At 43.0% G+C, this 26,399-nt stretch overlaps 1 protein-coding gene across 8 annotated transcripts in view; it reads left to right on the top strand.

The window, feature by feature from the left end:
- PIP4K2A (phosphatidylinositol-5-phosphate 4-kinase type 2 alpha) overlaps positions 1–26,399 on the top strand; it is a 177,988-nt gene that overhangs the window by 121,266 nt on the left and 30,323 nt on the right. For 4 of the 8 annotated variants that reach the window (XM_005564792.4, XM_045399685.2, XM_065520413.2 and 1 more), the window contains exons 4-6: positions 3,167–3,319; positions 20,688–20,834; positions 26,267–26,305. In XM_005564792.4, the coding sequence (XP_005564849.1) occupies positions 3,167–3,319; positions 20,688–20,834; positions 26,267–26,305 (339 nt within the window). The remainder of the gene's footprint in view (positions 1–3,166; positions 3,320–20,687; positions 20,835–26,266; positions 26,306–26,399) is intronic. The other 4 variants (XM_005564793.4, XM_074001188.1, XM_065520411.1 and 1 more) reach the window with 2 other exon arrangements.

Raw genomic sequence — 26,399 nt, 5'->3', positions numbered from 1 at the left:
TGAGACAGAATCAAGATTCGAATTTTTAAGGTTTTATATACCAGGATGAAGATATGGCTGATATCCTAATCCAATGTCTGCATATGTTATTATAACAATGCCTTTGAAACTGAAAGAAAGGCAAAAAACTGGGGAAGAGTAGTATCTGAGCTAAGGAGTTCCTACATTATTTGCTTTTACATTTCCAGCCCTTTATAAACCCATACATTGGGCTGAGCATGGTGGCTCATCCCTGTAATCCCAGCTCTTTGGGAGGCCAAGGCAGGCAGATAGATCACTTGACGCCAGGAGTTCGAGATCACCCTCGCCAGCATGGCAAAACCCTGTCTCTACTAAAAATACAAAAATTAGCTGGGCGTGGTGTCACACGCCTATAATCCCAGCTACTCAGGAGGCAGAGGCATGAGAATCACTTGAGTCCAGGAGATCAAGGCTGCAGTGAGCCAAGATCGCACCACTGTACTCCGGCCTGGGCAACACAGTGAGACCCTGCCTCAAAAAATAAAAATAAAAAATCCCGTACATTGTATTGGTACTTGTACATAGTATTATTAAACCCTTCTTTAATTAATTAGTAAAGTAAATGCCATGGATTATTATTATGAACTAGAAAGTTTCCCATTTTAATCGAACTAGAGGTGTAGAGAATATAATGGGAAAGGCATGAGTGCCGGTAAGTCTGTAATTATAATGTACTTAATACACTAGACTGTACATGCTGCGTGCCGGCAAAACACAGCATAAACACCATTCTGTAGACCTTGGTTCTCACGTGTGGTCTACAGACCCACTCAAGCAGCAGCATCTACTTCTGAAAATGCCCCACCCCTGACCTGCTGGATCAGAATCTGCATTTTCACACGATCCCTGGGTGATTCAGTTGCTTGTTGAGTTTGAGATGCACTGACTATGCAGCTTTCAATTTTATTTCACCCCATTGGCCCATGAGAGAATGTTATACTGTCCTGTCTAATGTGCATAAGGAAACGATCTACGAAACTGAGGCTGCTGGAATTCCATCCTGTGCTGAATACAGTTCTCCTTTACTATTCCCCATCCCCCCAAAAGTTGTTTTACACGTATTGTCAGTTTGACAGAGTTTAAGGTCTGTTCCATTTGGTCTGCTCCACCTGGCTTTCATAAACTTGATTGTTCCCACTTTGATTTTATGCCTGAAGATAATTTGCAATCTTACAGTTCCTAGAGTTCTTGTTTTATTTGGAAGAAATGCCCTTTTGCAAATTAGTGATTGCAAGAAAAAAGTAAGACCATTAACAAAGAGCAAGAATTGCTTTTTGGGGGCTAGCATTTAAAACCCCACCAGGGGAAATTCGCTTTGATTCTCTTCCTTTTTGTTCTAAGTGGGAAGTAGTATAAAGGAGATCTTGTTCATGTTTTAGGAAAAACACTGTAATTAAGAAGGGAACTCTTGTTAATATAGCCATTTTCATCCTGAAAGTCATTTTTATCATTCTCAGGCTATCTAATAAATTTCAGTTGTCTTAAGAATAATTGAACACTGCCAAGTCTTGCTATTTAAAGTCACTGGGGATTATGTAGATTTTTTTTCCTTCTCTCAAGTTTTCTAATAAGCTAAGGAAAGCAGATTCAGTTACTTGGTGGCCTTGACTCTGCATCTGGCAGGTGCGCCTGCTTGCCTTCAGGCCAAGGTGTGCGATTGCAGAATGTGTGATCCACTGCAGGGGATGCCAGGGTGGTGAGGTGAGAATCCTGGAAGCTGAAGATTTGCTCATGGGCCACTTTTCTCTTCAGGCCAGGTAGGGCCTGTGTGAACCTCTGCACTGCTGCAATCTGATTCTACCTCAAGTGGTTCAGTCCTGTTGATTTCATCTAGAAAGGAAGGAAAGGATAAAGAGACTGGAATATACTAGACAGAAAGGCACTCTTTCTTTTGCAAATCCATGGGCAGAGCTAGCTATCACCTGCCTCTCTGAAGATATCCATGTTCCCTTAACCTAACAGCATTTGGCCACTGAGGCCTTTGAATGCCCACTCTAGAGAGGAAGTTAAAAGGAGAAAGCATGTTTGCCTTTGAATCCCACACAGGCCATCCCTAGGCCCAGCCCGCACTGAGAGGCCTCCTTCACCATGGAGTATAAGAGCATGAAGTCCAGCGTTGGACAATCCTGGGCTCAAATCCCCGCCCTGTCACTTACTAACCATGTGTGGGGTTTGCTAGACCCCATGGCCTGGACAGCCATTGTCAGGAGATTGGGACAAGGAGGAGGCTTCTTGGAGGATGTAAGAAAGAGGAGATCTGAACAGAAGTCACATGGGAGGAGAAGGGTAGACCTGCCTAGCCAGTGTCACTAGCATGAACCAGATCCTGGAGTGAATGATGTCAGAAGAGCCCCTACTCAGAGCCCCTCCGTGTCCACCCTCCAGGATATCAGTAGTTCTCAAAAATGGCGGTAGGGAGTGGAGGATGGACCGAATTCAAATTGCCTAAGGAGGAGCTGTTTTAGAAGACACTCTCCCAGGCTCCTGCCCTCTCCTCCTGGGGCACACGGGTAGCATAGTCTGCAAGTTAAGTACTTTACTAGTTGAGTAGTTTACTAGTTGAGAGTTTGGGTTCTAAGCCAGCCACACTGGAGTCAGAATTCTAGCTCTTCCCTTGCTAGCTATGTGCCCTTTGCCCAGATACTAAGCCTCTCTTATCCCCATCTCCTCATCTGTAAAATAATGATGATAGCAATTGTAACAATTGCATGGGAATGTTATCAGAATTGGGGGAAATAATCTGTGCAAAATGCTTGGCATGATACCTGTCATGTAAGGAAATGCTCAGTGACTGTAAAATTTTCTTTTATGACTGGAACCTAATTTTATTCAGGAGAAAACTTTGAGATCTTGTCCAACTCTGAAAAGAACTAAGTGATTAAAGTTACTTTGATTATAATTGTAGACATTAGTCTGCTTTAAGGATATTAGAATCATAGTACAATTCAAGCTGTTTTCATTTCATCTGAAAGGCTTGCAATGTGAGTTATGATGCCTGTAAAAATGTCATCCTACTTATCAATTTATCCCAGACACAAATGTTTTTGAAAACTTCCAATGATGACAAATTCTCTGGGAATCAGAAAGCCACACCTTTAACTAGTTATCTTCCCCCCTTCCTTCCCCTCTTACCCCACCCGGGAAGAATTCCCTGACCAGGAGTGCACCCCTCCCCAACGACTCCCAGGCCCGCAGTGGAGCTCGTTTTCACACTTCCTACGACAAAAGATACATCATCAAGACCATTACCAGTGAAGACGTGGCCGAAATGCACAACATCCTGAAGAAATACCACCAGGTAATTTTTCTTGATATTTACTTGAAACTCCAAGAAGGTTAATATGCATAGCGATTTCTCACCAAGGCCAAAGATTTAAATATATAGTTAGAGAACAAGAAGAACACATTTCACATAAAAATCTCCTCTAACCCGGTGTTCTAAAATTACAGTGGCCAGATTCCTGGCAGTTAATGTTTAGGCATGCTTATGCTATAAAGGTCATTCATTATTTATATAACACTTTTAACCTAAATACTCTTGTATAATAGATTCAGTTATCACTGCTCTGATTTTGAAATCTTTCAGCTTAAGATTTGGCAACTTGGCAGAAGTTTTTGCCTGTGCCAGAGATTGGGTGTTGACCTCTGAGTTTGTATCCATTTACACCTCCAAATCCCATTTTGCTGTCAGTGGTTCTTCTGTCCTGGCCCCAGCAGGGCCCACCCCATTCCAATCTGCTACGTAGCAAGCTCTCTGATTTTAGAAGGTGAGTGTTGGTCTGCTTCTTGCCCGCTTTTCATCCCCGAGCATAATTCCATTGTAATCACTGGAGGTAAAATCGACCATCCTTGGAAGCAGCAATCTGTCTCTCATGGAGTAAATTCCAGCACAAGCTTCCCTGGTATAGCACATGTTCCCAAGGCCCAGCCCACACTGTAAGAGGCCTCCTTCACCATGGAGTATAAGAGCGTGAAGTCCAGCGTTGGACAATCCTGGGCTCAAATCCCAGCCTTGTCACTTACTAACCATGTGACTTCTGGACTTGGTTGTTTTTTTAGAGACAGGGTCTTGCTCTGCTGCCAGGTTGAAGTGCAGTGGCGTGATCACAGCTCACTGCAGCCTCAACCTCCTGGGCTCAAGCAATCCTCCCACCCCGGCCTCCCAAGTAGCTGGGACCACAGGTATGCACCACCATGCCTGGCTAATTTTTTTAATTGTGTTTTTATAGAGGTGGAGTTTTGCTATGTTGCCCAGTCTGGTCTTGAACTCTTGGGCTCAAGCATTTCTCCCATCTTGGCCTCCCAAAATGCGAAGGTTACAGGTGTGAGTCTCCACACCCTGCCTGGATTTTGAAGCCACAGTTTCTTTGTTTATATAGTCAGGATAATAATAACACCTAATATGGATTCTAAAGATTAAATAGGAAAATGCATGTCATGTACTTAGCACAGTGTCTGTCACACACTAGATACTCAATGTATGATGGTGGCCATAGCATCAATATTATCAAGATAACATCTATGGTATAAAAATGACATAACAACTAAGTCACTTTGAGAAATTGTAGTCATACGATATGAACATGTCTGCTGTTGCAACATCCCAGGAATCATCTTCAGAACTGGTGTTTAAAACACATACACACGTTGATGCTTTTAGGATCTTAGTCAGCTTGAGCTGTCATAAAAAAGCGTAGACTGGGTGGCTTAAATGACAGAAATTTATTTCTTACAGTTATGAAGATTGAAGTCTGAGATCAGGGTGCCAGTATGGTCGGGTTCTTCCTCATTTGCCGACGGCCAGCTTCTCACTGTATCCTCACCTGTGTTGGTAGGAGTAGGGTGATGGGGACAGGATCAAAAGCCCTCTTCTGTCACTTCTAATAAGGGCACTGATCCCATAATGAGGACTTTAACCTCGTGACCTAATTACCTCTCCAAGGCCCCACCTCCTAATAGCATCACTTGGGGATTAGGGTTTCACCATGAGCATTTTGGGGGACACAAACTTTCCATTCATAGCAGAGTCACACTGTGTTTTAAATTTAAACAGTTCCCAATCCCCCAAAGGTAAAAATTGGCTGTCACAAAGGGTATTCAAAATAAAGTGCCACAGGCCCTGACTATATTAATAAAACGATTCTCAAGTGTAAACAATCACACTTACTAAGTATCTGCTTTGAAGGCAGCACTGGCCTGGACTTGTGAGTTCCTAGATGTCTGTTTAAACATCCCTTCCAAAGCATTACTTTGGGGTCATGCATGATGCTCTAATATCATGGATTCTTTCTTGGCAGTTGCTTATTCTTCCAATCTTTGCAAGTATGGTCAATTACATTTTGCTTGCAGTGAAGTCTATAAAGATCTTTGAGCTATATTCTGTTTTTGAAATGTGGTACTGCCTCTAGTTTGTCTTCTAAAATCAGTCAGTCTCTAAATTCATTTCGTATCTAATAAATCTTTTATAATATCTATTCCTTTTGAAATTTGTTCTACACTGCTTATGTTACTGCCTCTTATTCTAAAGGAAATTTTAAAGTGTCAGGACGGTACCTGTGAGGGGGAAGACATTGAGGCTCTGTTATCTAAATGAATTGAATTACAGGTTGCAGCTTTTAACTCTTCACCTTTTAAACAGTCTACTTTTTCATTTTTTCTCCTCTGGAAATTGATGTTGTACTTATGCATTCTTTTTATACTTTCTTTCAGTTGTCTCAGAACATTCAAAGCAAAGTGATATCTCATGACTGATGAGAACATATTGTTCTGATAGATGGCTAGGATACCATGCTAATAAAATGTGACACACAATTGAAGTATCAACTTCTTGATGACAACTTTGAGTTTAGCATCCTTTGACTTTACAAAAATCACAATTTGTAATGTTTTCTCTGGGGTAGTTATTGTAACCTAACATAGGGATTTGACACATCCCCAGTGTTAAAATAAGTGTGGGATCAAAATAAGTCTGTTGACACCTCCCAGGGGCTTTAACAGTGTAAAGACTTCCTTTTGTTCCACTGCTACAAAATTGTTATCTTCTTGGTGTGTTCTTTATTCAGAAAAGTCTCCTTTATCCAACATCTATATTTTTTCTTTTTATAAACAGAATATTTTAAATATAATTTGTAGGGTCTTAATGATTGAGAATCACATTATTAATGTAAATTATTTAGAAGGCACTAAGTTGAAGTCAGGAGACGTAGATCCTCACCTGTTAGGAACTGCCTCTTGGGTGATCTCTGAACTCAGCTTCTGCACCTGCATTTCATTCATTCATTCATTCATTTATTCATTTATTCATGTATTCACTCTTGACCTTATTCTAGAAAGGATTTAAGGTGGCCTTCAAAGAAGTTGGAAATACAGGCTAGAATAAATGAAAAAAAGAAAAGGAGGAGGCAGAAAGATAAAGGCACAAAATGGAGCCTGGAATAAGCACAGACATTCACGCCAAGATGACCAGCATGCTTGACACTTTGAGTCTGTTGCCAGGGAGAAATGTAAGTGGTCTTGGTACTACGATCCAGCAGGGTTGACTCTAAGGAGTTCCCCACAGAGCAGACACAAGACACCTGACCTGATAAAACAACATCCTTGCCACAGGCTGAGAAACAAACAAGAATATCAGAGAACTTAAAAAAAAAAAAAAAAGGTCCATATAGGCTGCTAATTATCAATATAGGCCATGTGTAAATATAGCCACGGTTGCAGCACCATTTGTTTTTGTTTCTGGTTTTGCTAATTTGTCCACTTTTAAATTCCATTTAAACAAAAACAAATTAAGGACAAGGAAATGTGTGGGTGACACAAATGTTGACCATTGAAGATGAACATGCCACTTGTATACATCTCAGCAAAATCTCACGTAGAAGAGGTTTTTAAAACTACAGCAGCAGTGAAGAGTAACAGTGTTAATTCCGTAATCAGAGAATGCCACAGAAACCTCATAAAACGTTCATCATTCACACAGTTTATTTGATGCTGATCTATTCAGGGTGACCCCTGCTAGGCTCACTGAGGGCAGGGCTGGGACCCTGCTCAGGTTGGCAGGTGTTCATGAAGGAAGATCCGGTCTGCCGAGTCAAACATCACACCCGCAGCAGTTAGCAGAGGCCACACCAACGTGTGGTTTACATTTAGTAAATGCTGTTCTACAGAGAAAGGCCACAATGCACACCGGCTGCCTAGCCCTCTCCCAGTCTGGCTTCTATTTGAATGTTTTTCAGGCTGTTCTTGTATGCCACTTCCAAACAAGATTTTGATGAATATTACTGGGTGTGGGCTCAGCCTGGCATACCCTCTTGTGATTCCATGTGACCGGGCACAGGCCTCTCACTGGTAAACCCAGAGAGGCCTGTCAAGCTTTGCATTTCTCTCCCTGTGGTTTGAGATGCTCAGAGGTATTTGAGGTATATGTCAGGCCTTCATTCCTACTTTATGTGGGCCTAGAGTACTTTTAGGGTTTGTATCTAAGAAACTTTCTGTCTCCTGCTTCAGTAGTGGTCGTCAGTTCTTCTGTTTCTTCTTGCTTGTTGTTGCTCTTACCTTGGAATTCTCTGGGCTTCTGAACCTTCCAAATCTAGACAAGGAATGCAGATTGTTCAATTGCATATCAGTTGATGAGAGGCTCTCATAGAGGGTTTCTCCCGTGGAGTGAATTGCGTGGACTTTCTGACAACTTTGGTTACCCAACAGCCTTTTTTTTTTCTTTTCCTTTGTTGTTTTCTGTTTTAATGAAATGTAGCCACAGTTGCAATTATATTCTGGAGGGTTAAAATTGCCCCAAGGCCAGCCTCTGGAGAAGTAGAACATTGCTAGTTATTTGAATGTTTGAGTAAATTCTTCCTGGGATTAATTTTCTGACACACTGACCTTCCCAGCTATCTGGTGTGGCAGGTGGTTCAAGAGCAAGGACTTGGATCCAGCCAGCCACCTTCCGGTCCCAGCCATGCCCCTGGCCAATGGCATGACCTTGGGCAAGTTACCTACACTCTTGATACCTCTTGGTCTATAATATTTGGATAATAGTACCCCCTTCATTTGGGTGTTGTGCTAATTAGGTGAATTCATATTTATAACATGCTCAGAGCAGTGTCTGTTGTATAAGAAGTGCTAAATGGGCTGGGCGTGGTGGCTCACATCTGTAATCCCAGCACTTTGGGAGGCCGAGGTGGGTGAATCACCTGAGGTCAGGAGTTCAAGACCAGCCTGACCAACATGGTAAAACCTCATCTCTACTAAAAATACAAAAACATTAGCCAGGTGTGGTGGCGCGTGCCTGTTGTCCTAGCTACTCGGGAGGCTGAGGCATGAGAATCACTTGAACTCAGGAGGTGGAGGTTGCAGTGAGCTAAGATTGCGCCAGTGTACTCCAGCCTGGGCAACAGAGTGAGACTCCGTTTCAAAAAAAAAAAAAAGAAAGAAAGAAAAAGAAGTACTAAATGAGTGACTGAATAAGATTTTTAATTAAATACCGTTCTTGTATTTAATTTCCTACACCTCCGTGTTGAAATCATTCTAATGTGGCATTCGGTCCTTAACAGTTTTAATCCACTAGGGGGCCTGGTTTCTGGTAGGCTATGGCACTGAGGCAGAATTATGAAGATTTCAGCCGTAAGGAGTTAGATTTTTCCCCCAAGTTCCAGTATCTTGCTCTATTCTTCATTTCCTGCCCAAATTGTACCGTAATTTTCACTCTGTGCAAAGAAAGGAAAGCTTCATCTCTCAGACCAATGGAGAATTCACGTTAAGCGCAGCAAACTTTCATAAATTTCATTTACTTCATTTTATTTTCTCTTACTTGTAGTTGGGAAAGTAATGTTTCGCTGTAAATATCCTTTTCACATTTCTGTTAGGCTATAAGAAACTCAGGTCCTATAAATGATGATTATCAGCTGATTAGCTAAACAATGTTAGAGCATTCAAAAAGGAAAAAAAAAAAAAAGGCAAAGAACCCACTTGAATATCTTTTTTTCTTAAATTGACTGACTTTTCCCCCCCACTGATCTGAATTCATTGGGAGCTTTGGTATCATGTAGCTTCAACTTGAATTAAAATTTCAAAGTATTGACTGGACACAGTGGCTCATGCCTGTAACCCCAGTGCTTTGGGAGGCTGAGGTGGATAGATCACTTGAGGCCAGAAGTTCAAGACCAGCCTAACCAACACACTGAAATCCGGTCTCTACTAAAACTACAAAAAATTAGCTGGGGTTGGTGGTGTATGCCTCTAGTCCCAGCTGCTCAGGAGGCTGAGGCATGAGAATCCCTTGAACTTGGGAGGCAGAGGTTGCAGTGAGCCAAGGTGGCATCACTGCATTCCGGCCTGGGTGAGATTCTGTCTCAAAAAAAAAAAAAAATTGAGAGGCATTGTCGGTAACATACCTCCCAGAAGTTGTATAGAACTTACAGTGTAACCCAAGGGAAGTTGCAGTGTAGGTGATCAAGAAATACCTTATCAAATTATTATTGAGTGTTTTAATAGCTTTTGAAATGGAGCATTTTAATTTACTTTTTTATTTCAAAGTGACTGAATCGATAAATGGGTGAAATTGTTAAAAATGACTTAAATTCCTTTCTTATCCTTTTATTTGGGGAAACAATTAATACCTTTAGTTGAATCCAGAAGGTTTGCCTCCAAATCTGAATTCCCTGTTAAATAGGCTAATTAGCACCTCAAATTTCAAGGATCTGAGGGTGAGCATGTGACTTCCTTGAAATCTCCTGATAGTACATCTGCTTATCCTTTCCCGAAGGTCAGGGACGTTGGTGTTACTATTCAAAGGATGAGGCTTCAGTAGAACAAAACTGAGAAAATAGGGACCATAAAAGCTAAAAGCAAAAAAGAGTGGAGAGGGTTGTAGCACCAAAAGAGAAAAGGTTCTATGTTGCATTAGTGCTTCTTAGACTTTCATCAGGGCTCTGACTGGATGGGTCTGGAGGGGCCTCCTTGGATATCCAATATCTACTTGGATATTCTCAGTACTGTGTAAGTATCAGATTATGAGACTAAACACAAGCTCCCAATAGACCCTCTGCTGCCATTGGAAGCTGCGGACACGTCTTGCTTCTGTTTTAGAAACGGGTGAAAGTATTTGTCATCTTGGGAGTTCCTGTGGCCCAACGAGTGCCCCGAAGCTTGCTGACAGGGGCGTTTGTAGCCCTCTGTTCCCAACGTCCTCAGCCATTTGCTCCTAGTTTCACAGGGAGCTGCCCAGCTCACTCCCCAGCAAGCTTTTCCTGCGGCACTTCTTCCCCAGGGCCTGGAAGTTCCGCGGTCCTTTTCTCTTTCAGCCTCACCTCTCTCCTTCTGTTTCTCCAACAAGTATATCTTTAATGTGCTCATTCTGGCTTCCCCATCTTTAACTTTTCTTTCCCATTTTCCATCTCCAAACATCTCTGCCCAATTCTGGGTAAATTCTTCAAAGTATATCATCCAGTCCTAAGTCTCTCTTCAACTGTTCTAATCCTTTTTTTTTTTTTTTAATTTCAACAATTATCTTTTTTATTCTAGAAGTTTTCCAGAAGATTTTTCAAAATCTGACAGTTCATTCCTGATAGTTTATTGTTTTATGCTCATCTGTGAAATTGCATCCTTTGTTTCTTTAGATGTTTTGCGCATAACTGTTCAAAACTTACTCCTGAGAGTCCCCACCTCTGTAATTCCTGGGGGCCTGAATTTGTCTCAGTCTGCCAACTGTCACACACAGTGACTTGCCCAACCAGATGCTGACACAGTTTGGGGTCAAGATGTTGATCAGGATCAAAACTTATGTAGGGAAGAGGAAAGAAGTGAGATTGGGCAGAGGGAGAAGTCAGACTGCCTTGCTGGCCCAGTCAAGCCTCGGCTAACCTCGTGGGGCACTAGAGGCTCCTGTGTTGGGCCAAAATGACAGGCTGCCCTCGGAAGGCAGACCTAGAAGGAGCTGCCCTTGCAGGCCTTCTGCGGACCGCACACCTTCAGCTGGGCAGCACAGCCTTCCCTGGAGGGAATCTGGGCATCCCATCTCTGTGGCTACACTTGCTTTTTAGTGTCCGAGAGTCTTGCTGAACTCATAGCTTCATCTTCACCTCTGCAATGCTTGGGAAGGCCTCTGCCCCTAATTTAGGGAGGCTCTTTTTCAGAGAGTTTTGTTTCTGCAAAAGAGGAGGGTAGGGATTCCCAGCCCTGGACTCTGTCTGCACCCTTCAAGGGTTTTGCTAGGAGTGGGAGCCCCTGGGCCCACTCCCCCACCATGCTGGTGTCCTCAGTGTCCCTGCACCCATGTGCTTCTGACAGGCTCTGTCTGGCACCTCCAACACTTTGGCTTGGATTCCAGCTCCTCACATGCTCCCTGGACACACCTGCTCTCGGGTGCACCTGCTCAAATGCTCAGTACCCCCAGCCCCAGGCATAGGCCGCTCAGGCCCCAGCTCCCAATTGTGTGTGGGGTACAGGGGCCATTCTGGAACCTTCCTGCGTTTGATACCAGCTAAGCTTCCTGTCTGGGATGGGGCTGTCCAGGAGGCCTTGGGCTTGTCAGAGCTCCCTGCCAGCAGTCATGTGTGGAGCAGCCATTCTGTGCTTTTTGTAACAAATGGCATATGTACATGTAATAACGCACTTTATTGTATTTTTTACAAAGTTATTTCATTTTTAATGATGATGTTATTTATGGGTCTTTATTATGGTGTGTCACTAATTGAATTAGGCACATCCATGTGTGCACTTAGGCATTTCTGCATATCTCAGTACGAAGAATTTGTGTAAATACTACAGAAGAATGCTTGTTCCTTTTAAGCTTGATTTTTATCAAGCTTAATTAAGAAAAGCAGTAAAGTTTTATTTGTTATATTATTTGTTACATTTGCTTAAATGTAGTCCTTGGTTGTTTTTTTTTTTTTTTTTTTTTTTTTTTTTTTACTTCAAGACGATTTGAAATCAAAATAAATTATATTAACTGACGCTTACAGACCATTATCCCCGAATATACCAAGACATCCACTCAAAGTTGTGTCATTTGTTTACTTATTTGGCCATTGTACACCAGAGCAATCCATAATTTCAGGCTGCCTGGACTTCTTTCTTTTCTTCCCTTCCCTTCATTTTCCTTCCCTTCTTTTCCCTTTCCTTTTCTTTCATGTGAAATATGTTGTAGGAATAATCTATAAACATAGCCTGTGGTACAATAAGGATTACAGATAATTTAACCTTTCAAAAACATTAAATGAAACAAGACTTTACATTGAAGTACTAATTGGATGCTATATTAAATTGTCACTTCAAGCTTTTTTAAAAAAATGAGTGAAACACGATAATAACAGCAATTCCCGAAAGCCAGAGCCCAGGTTCACACTATCATGCGGAGTTATAAATATTTATCTGTTGCAGTACATCACTTAGAACCCTCTCTGCTGCAACCTTCAGTCAACTGTGAATCTCTTAATGGCATTTCATTCTCCATGAGAAGAGCAACAGATCGGGGCTTCATAACCCTTGTTATTCTCGATGAGTGCCTAAGAGCAAAGGAAACCTAGGTCTGGTGGCTGTTAACATTTTATGTTTTTGAAAGCCTAATTCCACGACTCTAATTTATCATTGCATTACGTTTCTAACAAGCCCACAGTAGTACAGGAAAAAGTTCTGAGGGAGAATTAGGAAGGGAGAAACTTGACCTTTGTTGATGACATCATTTATAAGTAGATTTTTTTTTTTTGAGACAGGGTCTTGCTCTGTAGCCCAAGCTGGAGTACAGTGGTGCAAACACGGTTCCCTGCACCCTCAGCCTCCCAGCCTCAAGTGATCCTCCTGCCTCAGCCTCCCAAGTAGCTGGGAATACAGGCATGTGCCACCACACCTGGCTCATTTCTTTTGTTTTTTTTGTAGAGATGGGGTTTTGCCATGTTGCCTAGGCTGGTCTCAAACTCCTGGACTCAAGCGATCCTCCTGCCTCGACCTCCCAAAGTGCTGGGATTACAAGCATGAGCCACCATGCCCAGCTGTAAGCAAATTGTTTTTTAAAAAAAGACAGAAAAAAGTGAAAACTGTTAGTGTTGGAAATGCATGTTACAGATGAAAAAATTAAAAAATAAAGCCATCATATAGGAAAGTTTCTGAGAGCACTCTTAGAATTAGCAGAAGCTATTATGAGGTAAGTAATGAAGGGAAGTGACAAGAGGTGCCCAGCTATGACAGTGCAGAAGTGAACAGTACTTAATAAAAGGAGTATTTCAATTTTTTTTTTTTAAGAGATAGATCTCCCTGTGTTGCCCTGGCTCGTCTTGAACTCCTGAGCTGAAGCACCCCTCCTGCCTCAGCCTCCCAAGTAGCTAGGCAAAAACAATATTGTAAAATGCAAGCATAGGTAACGTAGTGAATTTAACACTGAGAATAGGAAAGCTGACCCCAAGAATAAGTGTGATTGACTTAGCTACATATGGCAAGTGTAAGAAGAATTGGTGATAATCAGGTTCACTTTTATAAAGTTTGAGAGCAGATTTTCAGCACCTATGCATATGGAAGCTCAGTGCCATGGCTGCATCGCAGACATCTAGAAACCTCCGCTTCAGGTGCCAGGCAGAGCTGCTGTTTGATGTGAGCAGAGGGCTTAGCTACAGGCGACCTGCAGAGTCAGACAGGTGGAAATGACAGGTGAGCATTGTGCCACCAGGAGGAATGCCTCAGGGGAAAAGCCCTATTCGAGGAACTGCTGAAAGGAACACTCTTCGGTATTGTGTACATGCTGCCTGTGCTCTCCCAGGAGAATAAGCCCACTTATCTGGTGTGTGCTCTTAATTTCTGAGCCACACAGGGACGGCCAGCGTTGTTCAGTGTTTGGTCCATTTGCGGCCTCATCTGCCTTGGGACTTCAAAGTGGCTACAGACAGGAGTTGGCACTCATCCATTCTACAGAGGAGCCTTCCGGGCCATTAGAGCACTGCACCTGTCGAGTCTGTAAAGTGAGACATTACCATCACAGAAAGGGACAACTGTGTTGATGATGTCCTTTTGCCAGTGGGGAAGGATTGCCTTGTAGCCACATCTAGACCATGGGTGCTCGTGAAAGTCTCCCTCCTTCACCCCTTCCTGCCTCTGCCCTCTCCACCCCTCACCCCTTCCTGCCTCTGCCCTCCACCCCTCACCCCTTCCTGCCTCTGCCCTCTCCACCCTCACCCCAGGGCCTTAGCTGCATCTTGGCCCTGCTTGAGTCATCAGCAGGTCCTGTTTTCCTTATCTCCACATTCATCAGAATGGGATGTCTTTTTTTTTTCTTTTTTCTTTTTTTTTCTCAGGCAGTCTCATTCTGTTATCTAGGCTGGAGTGCAGTGGCGCAGTCTAGGCTCACTGCAGCCTCTCCCTCCTGGGTTCAAGTGATTCTCCTGCCTCAGCCTCCTGAGTAGCTAGGATTACAAGGCACCTGCCACCATGCCTGTCTAATTTTTATATTTTTAGTAAAGACGGGATTTCACCATGTTGGCCAGGCCGGTCTCGAACTCCTGACCTCAAGTGATCCACTTGCCCCTGCCTCCCAAAGTGCTGGGATTACATGCATGAGCCACCATGCCCGGCCAGAATGGGGCATCTTAAAGGCAGCAAGCTCCTCTGTTGTTGGTATGGGAGCATCACGCCTAAGCCATGTTATGCCCAAAGATCCCCTCCCCTCCAAGGGTGAGGATAGAGAGAAGCTGGAGGGGAAGGAGGCAGACGTCCTCTAATTGCTGTGCATGTGATTCTGTGGTTTAAAGAGGACACCATTTATCAACTTCATCAGTGCATACAAACTTTGGGAAGTTAAGATAATTTTAAGTGTGAATTCTGTATAAATCATCGGATGTGATTCTTTACTCTTATTCAGTGACAGATTGATATCAGTAGGGTTATGATTCTGTTCTACCCCCTTCCTCAAAGTTCTGTTTCTCCCATGATGCTAGAGAATGAGGATACATCGCGTCGTACAGTTTGCATGTGCAGTAAGAGCCCTAGAACAGATAAACCGTGACCATTTCTGAATTCTCCCCCAAGTTAACCATGTGACTGCCTTTTTTTTTTTAAGATTAGCATCCTTAAACAGTTACTTTGTAGTACCCTCTTTTCATCCTTTCATGCCCGACATATGCCTGCTTTTTTCCTACTTCTTGTGTAAAGTTCTTCACTTGTCATGGCCATCATGAGAAAAATCTAGGGCTTCCCTTTCATCATAAATGACAGGTTTTTTTCTGCCTTCAAAATCTAGAATTTTCATATTTACAGCACCTGGAGGTAAGGGTCATGGTGTTAATTATAGAGAGCAGAGAGAGTAGGCATCTGTAGGAAACACCTTGGGTTTTTAAAATTATTTGCTGCATTTATTTATTCAACAGTTGTATATGAAATGTTTTTTACACATGAGGTCCTGCTAAGGGCAGTGCTTGCCATCTTCGTGGAGCTTACATTCGTGGAGCAGAAAGCCATATTACATGAATCCTATATGGATGTGCAACTCAAAAGAAAGATCATGGACTGGGAATCATAAGTTTGGGAGTTACCGAGACACAGATAGAAGTGAAAACAAAAGGTGTGGATCAGGTAGCCTGTACACAGTGAAGAAGAGAAGACGAGAGGACATCTAGGTCAGGGCCCTGACAGTTTGCATGTAGAGGAGGAAGAATTGGCCAAAGAGCAGGAAAGGTGGGACAGAGTAGGAAAAGGACTGCCAGGAAAACATAGCGTCTCAGAAGCCAAGGGAGGAAGCCCTGGACAAGAGCACTGTTTGCTCATCGGATTCAAGAGAGAGAAAGGCGGAGAAGCATCTGTCGAATTTAACCACTCAAGGGTCATTGAGATCTCAGGGGGAGCAGTTGCTCTGAAGGGATAGGAAAGTAAAATCCAGAGCAGGATGAGCTGCAGAATGGATGGGAGTTACAGAGCAATAGAGAATAAGCATAGACAACTCTGCCAAGAAGCCAGTCAGGAGAGAGACCAGAGATGGAGAAAGACATGCAGTCAAAGAATGGTTTGTGTTTCTTTTTACTTTTTATTGTAAAAATGTTCAAACAGACAGAAAATTGGTAGCATATACCCATCACTTGGATTGAACAATTATTAACATTTTATTTTGCATCATTTTATTTTTGCAGAAGTGTTTCAAAAGTAAATCACAGACACATTTCCTCTGTAAATACTTTGATATGCTTCTCTGAAACATAAGGACTTCTCGGTATAAGATAATTGCTGATAAATTCCTTACTATCACCAAATACCTAGTTAGTGGCATAATCAGGTGTCCCCAGTTGCCCTCAAAGTGTGCGTTCAAGCCAGGATCCAGGCAGTGCCAGACCATGCATCTCTGCAATTGAGGGGGTGTTTTGTGTTTTGTTTTTGTTGCTTTCCTGAGAGAAACTTTAGCACATTTAAGCGCTGTTGAGAAGCTGCTAGTGGAGGGAGAGAGGTTGAGGATCCTGGACTGAGGGGGAGGATGCCCAGGAACCTGACAAGACTGCTCCCAGTGTGACTGGAGAGACTGCTCTTCCAAGGGGATCCGCCGTGCAAGCACTGAGTGTCTTCACCTGTTTGTGTTGCCGTGAGGAATACCTGAGGCTGGGTGATATATAAGGAAAAGAGGTTTATTTGGCTTGCAATTCTGCAGGCTGTACAAGAAGCATAGCGTCAGCATCTGTCTCGAGTGAGACCCTCAGGAAGCTTCTACTCATGTTGGAAGGCAGTGGGGAGCTGGCATGGCTTGGTGAGAGGTGGGGAAGGAGACTGGAAAGCCCTTTTCTGTAAGCAGTTCTCCCCATGGCACCAAACCCTTCATGAGGGACCCACCCCCATGACCCAGTCACCTCCCACCAGGCCCCACCTCCAACATTGGGGATCACATCGCAGCGTGAGGTTTGGAGGGGACGTATATTCAAACTGTATCACTGGGAGATGGGGCTACCGGAAGACAAGCCATTCCCCTCCCATGGCACCCTTTTCCACCTGAAGTAGGATAACTTGCACACAGACAAGAACCAGGCGTCTCCACTCCGCAATGCAAAGTCAGCACCCTCATGGTACCAGGCATGTGATGGATGCTCAGTACGTATTTTAAGTGAATGTATGAATACATCTTTTTTTTTTTTTTTTTTTTTTTGAGACAGGAGTTTGCTCTGTCACCCAGGCTGGAGTGCAGTGGTGCGATCTCGGCTCACTACAGCCTCTGCCTCCCAAGTTCAAACGATCCTTCTGCCTCACCCAGCCTCCTGCATAACTGGGACTACAGGCATGCACCACCACACCTGGCTAATTTTTGTATTTTTAGCAGAGACAAGGTTTCGCTGTGTTGGCCAGGCTGGTCTCAAACTCCTGACTTCAAGCTATCTGCCCACCTTGGCCTCCCAAGGTGCTGGGATTACAGGTGTGAGCCACCATACTCGACCTCTATGAATGAATACTGAGAGTGATGAGGGGGTTTTGAGGTTTGATGAAAATGGAAAAGGTTCATAAGGTAGATAACACTTTATACTACTTTTTATGTGCCAGACTCTGTTCTAAAAACTTTATAATTAACTCATTTAATCATTAAGTACTATTATTACCTCCCAGTTTCCAAATGCAGACCAAGAGGTTGAATAACTATCCCAAGGTCACACAGGTAAGGAACACGGAGCTGGATCGGGGGGCTCCTAGCTGTGCAGCGTGACTGAGGCTCGTGAGACCCCGGCTAACGCTGTCGCTGTGAATCCACAGTCTCCCTGGTTCAGGGCTGCCCTCCAGCAGCTGCTGTGTGTAGGAATCCTTGGAGTTAGGCCCACTGGTGTTATGAATTTGTGCTCAGCTTTCTCTGGGTCAACTGGGAGAATCCACCAGGATTCTCATTCAGGCCTCTTTGTGTCAACATCTGCCTACAACAGCGCGTCGTGCTAGAGAACAGAGGTCCATAGCCCAGGCATTCACAGACCCAGTGAAATGTTCCTCCACTGAAAATGCAACAGTGTGCCCCTTTCCCAGTGCTTCCCCCCAGAAATTGAGTTAATGGGTATAATTTTCTCTGCTGCAAAATTTTAACCCATTAATGCTTTCTAAACCTTTGATACCACCTGCAGCTTGGCAATACTGCAATCTAATAAACTTTGGTATGACTTGTGGGTTGGTACATATTTATATCCTCAGGAGTTTTAGGTATTCATCAAGGAGCCCCATAGGTGAGCCGTACGTTTGAGAACAACTGCGTGTAGACTTGGTGATAAAGTAAACAGACTTTTTTTTTTTTTTTTTTTTTTTTAAAGATGGAGTCTCACTCTGTCACCCAGGCTGGAGTACAGTGGCACGATCTCGGCTCCACCTCCTGGGTTCAAGTGATTCTTCTGCCTCAGCCTCCCGAGTAGCTGGGATTACAGGTGTGCACCACACCTGGCTAATTGTTGTATTTTTAGTAGAGATGGGGTTTCACCATCTTGGCCAGGCTGATTTTGAACTCCTGACCTCGTGATCCACCCACCTTAGCCTCTGAAAGTGCTGGGATTACAGGCGTAAGCCACCGCACCTGGCAAAGTAGACAGATTTGATCTTTTTTCAGTGTAGTAATTTAGCTAATCTTTAAGGTAGGGAAAGTATAGAATGTAATCTGTATGGGTGTTTTTTCCTAAGAGGGGGCAACTAGTCAATGATTTGCTGTATAATATTCAAAAGATTTATTTACCATATTTGTAGCATTGGTTCTTTTCCACTGTGAGACATAGCCGTCTGTGGCTCTGTACAGCAACTTGAATCAGAGAGACATGGCAGGATTCTGTAAATGTAGTCCATCATGAGAGCGCAGCGAGGGGTTGAGCATCCAAACCAAAACCGGTGTGTGCCCCGGGGCAGGGACTGTCTTGTGGGCCTCAAAAATAACTGCCTCAGAGTAGACCCCACCCAGTACATGTCTGTATGTCAGTTTGGAGCACAAAACAGGTGTAACATTAAAATTTCTTAACAGTTTTGAATGAAAATAATCATTATCATCTTCAGTATAGTGTAGTACACAGCATCGTGTGAAGTATTTTGACATACTCTTTTCTGTAACCCTCAAAACAACCTTCAAGGTAGGAATTAGGCTCTTTTTTTGGAAAATGAAGCTAAAATGTGGAGTGATTTGGTAACTTGCCCAAGATCTCACAGCTCATAAATGGAGGCACCAGGACACACACACACGCCTTTCTGGCTCACAAACCTACGTTCTCTCTACTGCACATGGAGACTGGACTTCCTCAGTCTGCATGTTTGAAGGCCCATCCAGCCACCTTTCTACAGAGGCCAAGAACTCCTTTTTATTTCTCTAGATCAGATGTGAGAAATTTTCTTTTCATGCAATGGCTGTTTACTACCTGTTTTGCATTAGCAAAACTCAATTTACTATATTTTGAAAGGAAAGAGAAAATGTTTCACTCATCTAATTTCAAATAACAAGGTGAAACTCTCCTCAGGAATTACGTGAGATTAAAATATATAGCTCAGTTATTGTCAACAAGAAAAAAGAAAGGGAAGACGCAGCTTTAAAACTTGCCAAAACTCTAGATGGCAAAAATCAGAGTCAGGTACCAATGCTGTTTATCTTTAATGATCAAAACTGAAGACTTTCATTCTTAAGGTGGTTTAAGTATTATCAGAATTGATTATTAACAGTATTTACAACTAAAATGTTTGAAAGGACATTCTAATTACTTTTGTATTTTTTATAAAATTCTCATTTAAAAAAAAAAGAAAATGAAAAATTCAAGCAGTATAGAAAAAAAGATCAGAATTCCCTCCAACTGCATCATCAGCATCTCTGAATATGCCCAACATGTATGGTGCTTACAATAATGGAATCTCACCATTTATGCTGTTTATTATCCTGGAGATTTCACACATGTGTCAATGGACATAGAGCTTTTTTGAAATATTCCTTCCCCATGATTTTAAAGGAAGGAAAACCTAAGCCTCCTTTGGGAAGTGCAGAGGGACCCCTGTTTTGTGAAAATCTGCTCTCGGGGAGCAGTGGCTCCATCTTGTGGCCCTCTAGAATGTGGTCATGAGAAACAGCCAAGGTTGTGTTGTGTTTTTGCAACTCTGCTCGGAAATGGTGTCAACCCTGGGCTTGTCCAGTTAACTTGGTGGAAACCAGCGGGAACCAGGCAGTCCCCATCTGCCGGCAGAGCAGGAGTGAGGGTGCTGTGGTCACAGGGGTTGCCCCTTCTGCCCTGCTCTCATGGGAAGCTTAGCTCAGCCCTCCCAGCTTCTAACACTGGGGTCTCCACAATTTCCTCTTTAATCTCGACTTCAACAATGTTAGAGAAGCTGATTTTAGCGGCCAGGTCGCTCTGCCTCAGTCCTGTAGTCAGGGCTTTGGGGTAGAAGGCAAAGGTGCTAGGTGGAGTGTAATATCCCTTGAAAGGAATTTGAGAAAGACAGTCACATGTCCTCTTGCCTTACACTATCATATCCAAGGTTTGACCTTACAAATTCCATTTGGAATGTTGGAAAAAAATTGTTTGGAGATAAAATTGAATTTTCTTTTCTGTGTAGATATGGTGAACAGAGATGTGATTGGTAAGCAGTACAAATGTGGCCATTTTCCGTAAATAGGACCTAATGACTGGAGGTTTTCACTTTGTATAAACACCATAGGTGTATGTATTTTACATCTAAGGAAGCAATCTTTTGATTGGATTTTTTTTCCTTTTTTTTTCTCTCCTATGCAGTACATAGTGGAATGTCATGGGATCACCCTTCTTCCCCAATTCTTGGGCATGTACCGGCTTAATGTTGATGGAGTTGAAATATATGTGATAGTTACAAGAAATGTGTTCAGCCACCGTTTGTCTGTATATAGGAAATACGACTTAAAGGTGAGATTGATTTTATGAATTTTTGTGAGGTAACTCAAGCTTACTCTTCTACATTGTAAATGTTGTCATTGATCATCAAAAATGCTTTGGAGCCACTCAGCACTTAAAGCTACCAGACAAGTAGCAGTGTATTCCTTCCTCTGAGGCAATAAGTGCTTGCTGGCCTCACCAAAAAACACTGGCACATGTTAAAGATATCGCATCTACTTAAATATTCAAGTACATACCAGGCATTGTTCTAGGTGCTGGAAATAACGGTATGAATAAACCAAACTTGCACTCAGGGAGCTGACATTCTGGTGGCTAAAGACAGGTGGTAAGTAAAAGTAATAAGGTAGTCATAGAGCATACCCAGAAGTGGTAAGTGCTATAGACAGAATTGAAAGAAGGGGGGAGTTTTAAATAGGACTGTCAGGGAAGGTTCCCCTGAGAAAGATGACATTGGAGCAGACTTGAAGGAGATGAGGAAATGAGCTGAGGAAGAATGTTGCTGGTAGAGGGAACTGTAAGTATAGAGACCATTTCAAAGGCTTGGAGAGAAAGGGGGTCCCCTGGAAATTCTGAGAGTAGAGTGACATAATCTGGCTTCTGGTATCACCAACTCAGGGGAGAATGTTCAAATTAGGGGCTGAAAAACTGACTTGCCTGAATGCCAAATCCTACTTGAAGGACTCTTTTTTTTTTTTTTTTTCTTTTTTTTTTTGAGACAGAGTCTTCCTCTGTTGCCCAGTCTGGAGTGCAGTGGCACAATCTTGGCTCATGGCAACCTCTGCCCCACTGACTCAAGCAATCCTTCCACCTCAGCCTCCCAAGTAACTGGGACCACAGGCATGCACCACCATGCTCAGCTAATTTTTTGTATTTTTGGGTGGAGACAGGATTTTACCATGTTGCCCAGGCTGGTCTTAAACTCCTGAACTCAAGCAGTCCACCCACCTTGGCCTCCCAAAGTGCTGGGATTATAGGCATGAGCCACGGCGCCTGGCTGGGCCAATTTTATAAATACATTTTTATTGGAATACCGCCATGCCCATTGTTTCTGTGTTGTCTGTTGCTACTTTTGTACTGTAATGGCAGAGTTGGGTAGTTACCACGGAGACCATTTGGGACCACAAAGCCTAAAACATTTACCCTCTGACTCTTTGCAGAAAAAGTTTGCCAAACTCTGGTCTCTGACATTTGGTTCTCAAGTTTTTTGGTCTCAACGCTTTCACACTCTTAAAAGAGGACCCTCAAAAGCTTTTGCAGATGTGAGTTGTGTCTGTGGATATTTACAGTATTAAAAATTAATATAAGAAATATTAGAATATTTAGTTTATTTAAAAATGAGCAAACCATTACATGTTAACATTTTTATGAAAAATAACTATTTTCCAAAAGCAAAAACATTAATGAGACAAGTAGCATTATTTTACATTTTTGCAAATCTCCATAATATCTTGACTTAATGTGAGACAGTTGGAATGTCATATCTGATTCCACTGTCAGTCTGTGCGGTGTTATGCCGCTGAAGTATGTGAAGAAAATCTGAACTCACACAATAATGAAGTTTGGAAAGTTGTTAAAGCATGTTTAACAACTTTTTTGGATAATTGTAGATATTCTTCGTTGATACTATACCATAGCTTGACAAGAGGTAATTTCTCAAAGCTTAGTTACATTATGAAATCTGAAATCACATCAATGAACTTTCTGAACTCTTCATCAAAATCCATTGGTCTGTTTGCATGCATTGTTCTGAATGTGTGACTTTGTCAAGGCATGCACTTGCCATTTGGAACATATTGGTTCACTGAGTTATGTGCCTCTTCCAAATATTGACACATTTCATTATGCAGTATCAAGCAGTCATAACACTGTCACCACCAATGTCATCAGAAAAGTCTTTTACATATTGGGAAGCTGTCAGACCCAGGGTGGGGGATATAAGTTTTTTAAAAATGGGTTTTTTACTTGGAATCTCACATTTTGTCACTGGCCACAAGCCCTGTCAGTTTTCTGTGAAATGACCGCATGTGGCAAGCACCCCAGCATACAGGCAAGCCTAGCAGCTTCATTCATTTTGTAGCAAACATCAGTCACATGCCCAGATCTGAATAAACATAGACTGTCATTGTTTTTTCAAGTAAAAGTGTTGTTTCATGAAAAAGGTGGCTAGTTCAGCTCATAACTCAAACCATCACGAAAACAGTTAAGAAACCATTCCTTCTTTATAAACAGAAGTGCTTTATGTATACTTCCCGCACAGAATACTGGAAAGACGTATATTCCTGGGTCTAGATTTGATACATTTAATTTTATGCTTTCATGTGTTTACTAGATGCCTGCTTGTAGGAGACACCATCTTAGCCAGAGGTTCAGCAACTCGTACACAGCTCACAAGTCGTAAAACCAGGATGTGTGACTTCAGTGGTTTCTGAAATGACGCTGGGTTTCTTTGATGATGATGGTTTTTTTTCATTGGTGTGTTTTTTTAAATCACAGACGCTACTAATACCCATTGGTGCCACTGTTTGACTTATGCTAAACTGCTAGCAGTTCTTCCCACCATTGTTTTTGCAGTATTTATACACATATCAAGATGGTGAAAAAGGCAAATAATGTCTCAGTACTATTATAAAAATAGTTTTGACTTTGTGTGGTTTTGGTTTCGGGACCCCAGGGTCTGAACCATACTTTCAGAAATGCTAGTCTAAGTGAAGGAAATGGTCTAGTTTCCTAACCTCTTGTCCTGGTCTTGTCTCCTAACCTCTGAAGTCCCCACACACTGGATCTACTTCCCAAATACACCCTTGTCCTGTCCTGCCTCAAAGTCTTAGCCCAAACAAGCCATTTTGTGCCCCCGGAATTCCCCCTGGGGAAGTCCCAGCCGCCCTCCAGGGCCCTCGCCAGCACCAGCTCTTTCGTGAAGCCTTGGTGGTGCTACTCAGGGCGCACAGGACTCTGTCTGACTTTCCCGGAGAAGAAAGCCAGAGTGACCTCTAAAGTCACATGTTATTCTTTTATGACTTGTTGACCTTGTGTAAGTTGCTGAACCTCTATGACCCTCTGTCTCTTCATCTATTAAAACAGGGATAATTTTACCTACATTTGCAGGGATGTTTTGAGGATTACATAAGATACATATGTGTCGTGTCCAGCATGAGGCATGGCATATGGGAGGTAATGAATCTTGGTTGCCTCATTCATTCTCCTGATGTGTAAGTGCCTCAAGGGCAAGTGTTTTATTCTACTTAACTGTGTGTTTTTGTTTTGTTTTTTTTTTTTTTTAATCCCCCTGCAATGCCTAAGAGAGCGCCTCGGACAAGTAGGCATCTGGTAAACATATCTTGGAGTAAATTATACTTGGAGATTGAATCTTCTAATTTTAATTTGCCTTGCTTTTCACAATTTCGTCTCCCTTTCTGGCTTGTGGCATAGATAAACTCTGTTCTTGCCAGTGCTCTCAGTTGTGATGGAACCTGTACATCTGGCATCATTTCATGGCTTAAACTCTTGGCCTTCCTTTTCTATTTTTGTTATAATTTTTTTATTGTGAATTAATTTAAACTTGGATGAGTTTTGTGTTTTGTTGTTCCCAAGCTAATGATCAACATTTACATACAGATGAAGCTTCCCTGAGAATCAGAAGCAGGGTGGATGCTATTGTAGGAGGGAGTACACACACACACACACACACCCAACAACTTGGTTAAGAATTCAAAGCAGAATAGTTTCTTCCTGTACCCAGCAGCATAGGCAGTGCTCAAGTATTACAAATGTCCCAATGTTAGAAAAGTATTTGGGAACACTCTTTGTTAAAAATCAGTGTGTAAAGGTAGCTACTTGTGATCCATATTCAGGAATCCCTAAAGGAAGGAAAGTAGACCACGGCGAGTAACAGTTGCTGGGCATGGCTGTGCAGAGGGGCTCGGGCTGTGGTCATAGAATGGGTTCTCAGGTTTGCCTTCATGAATGGTTCACATTATCCATCTCCATCTGATGGGTTAGCTTTGGGCTGCTCTGACTCGCCCCAAGAAACATTAACATTTTCCTGGGCCAGCAGCAGCGTCCCTTGGATCTTCCAGTCCTGAGGACACTGAGCACCAGGGGGATGGAAGATCGGCCCTGGGGAGACCCCCCAGCCTGGTCTTGGCTCTCTTCCCCAATGTGAGGAGTCTCTTCCGTTCAAGTTTCCGTATCTGTGAATTGCAGGAAGCACACATCCTAGTCAGTGCCTGAGCTGCTCGATGAAAGCCAGTAATCAAAACTTTTGATTTCTTTGCAGGTGGCCAATCTAAAAGCCACTTTCACTTTTCCAAAGTCAACTGTAAGTTCATTTAATGAATGGCTAACCCAGGTAACCCAGAGCAATAGATGTCTATTCATCAGGTGGTCGAGAAGCAAGTGGCTTAGCTGACCTCATGGTAGTTAGGGGTGTCCAGTGCAGGAGGGGAAGGGAGCCCAGGAAACTGGCCTGTGATTCATCTCCAGCCATTTATGCAGTAAACACAGGACATCTGCTGTGTACGAGACACTGTGGTTGTCATCCATACTTAGGAATTCACCGGACCATTTGTTTCCCACCTTTTCTTTTGAATTAAAATCTTCCACAAGCCATGGGAAGTTTCTCTGCTTGGACTCTACCCCTAAAGCCTCCCCGTCAGCCTCTGAGGTGGACTCAGGTCATCCTACACAACCCAGAGTTCTAAGGCAGAGTTTTGAACACCACTACAGTAGAGCACAAACTGCTGAGATCAAGGGCCATGTTTTCCTCCACTTTGTACCTCTGCACTCAGCATAGGGCCTGGCACAAAAGAGGTACAAATAACTGTGTGTCTTTGAAGGAAACTCCAAAGTAAACGGGGTCAGAGAGTGGCTGTGGAGGACTGATGTATAGCACGTAAGGAAAGAGTGTTCGTCAGTAACTCTTAAGACGGGAGAAAACAATGAGTGTTGCAGAAAAACGTCAGCAGGCGAGGATGTGCCCACATCTGGAAGACGTAATGCAGGGAAAGAGGCACTTAACGCCCTGAGGTCCCACCACAGCCAGCTAGTGGGACTCTTCTTTAAGATAACAAGACTATTTCTGGCAGTTGATACAAGGAAGAAAGTGTGGGGCTGATCCAGTGTTGAGTAAATTATTGCTCAAGTAAGTGGTAGTCAGGTTTTCTAACTTCTAGCAGCTGGACAAGAACCACAGACACACAGGTGAGCATGATAGAGTCAGGGCTGGAGACGCGGCCAGTGGCCAAGAATACCTGCAGAGAGGGGGCATAGGCCGGACAGAGAGCCACGGTCAGGGAGGGGTGAGAAGCCCATTCCAGGTGGGCTGCGAAGCAGAGCAGGTGCTGAGCTGGCTCTTTGCTCCGCCCAGAGCCATTTTCATATTTTCCACGTGTGAAACCCAGTGCCTCCCATGTGCATGTTTTTATTATTTCTTTGTGTTTCAGGGCTCTACAGTGGCTAGAGAAGCTAGTGACAAAGAAAAGGTAAGTACCTTGCTGTATGTCTCCCCGAGTCCTGGGGGTATGATCACACACTCCCAAGTACCTTTACTCTTTCCTTCTAGTCTCCTACCCCTGC

Source organism: Macaca fascicularis, chromosome 9, assembly GCF_037993035.2.
Source record: "Macaca fascicularis isolate 582-1 chromosome 9, T2T-MFA8v1.1".
In the NCBI taxonomy this organism is placed as follows: domain Eukaryota; kingdom Metazoa; phylum Chordata; class Mammalia; order Primates; family Cercopithecidae; genus Macaca; species Macaca fascicularis.
The sequence above is the reverse complement of the archived record's forward strand: the minus strand, read 5'-3'. Positions and strand labels throughout refer to the sequence as shown.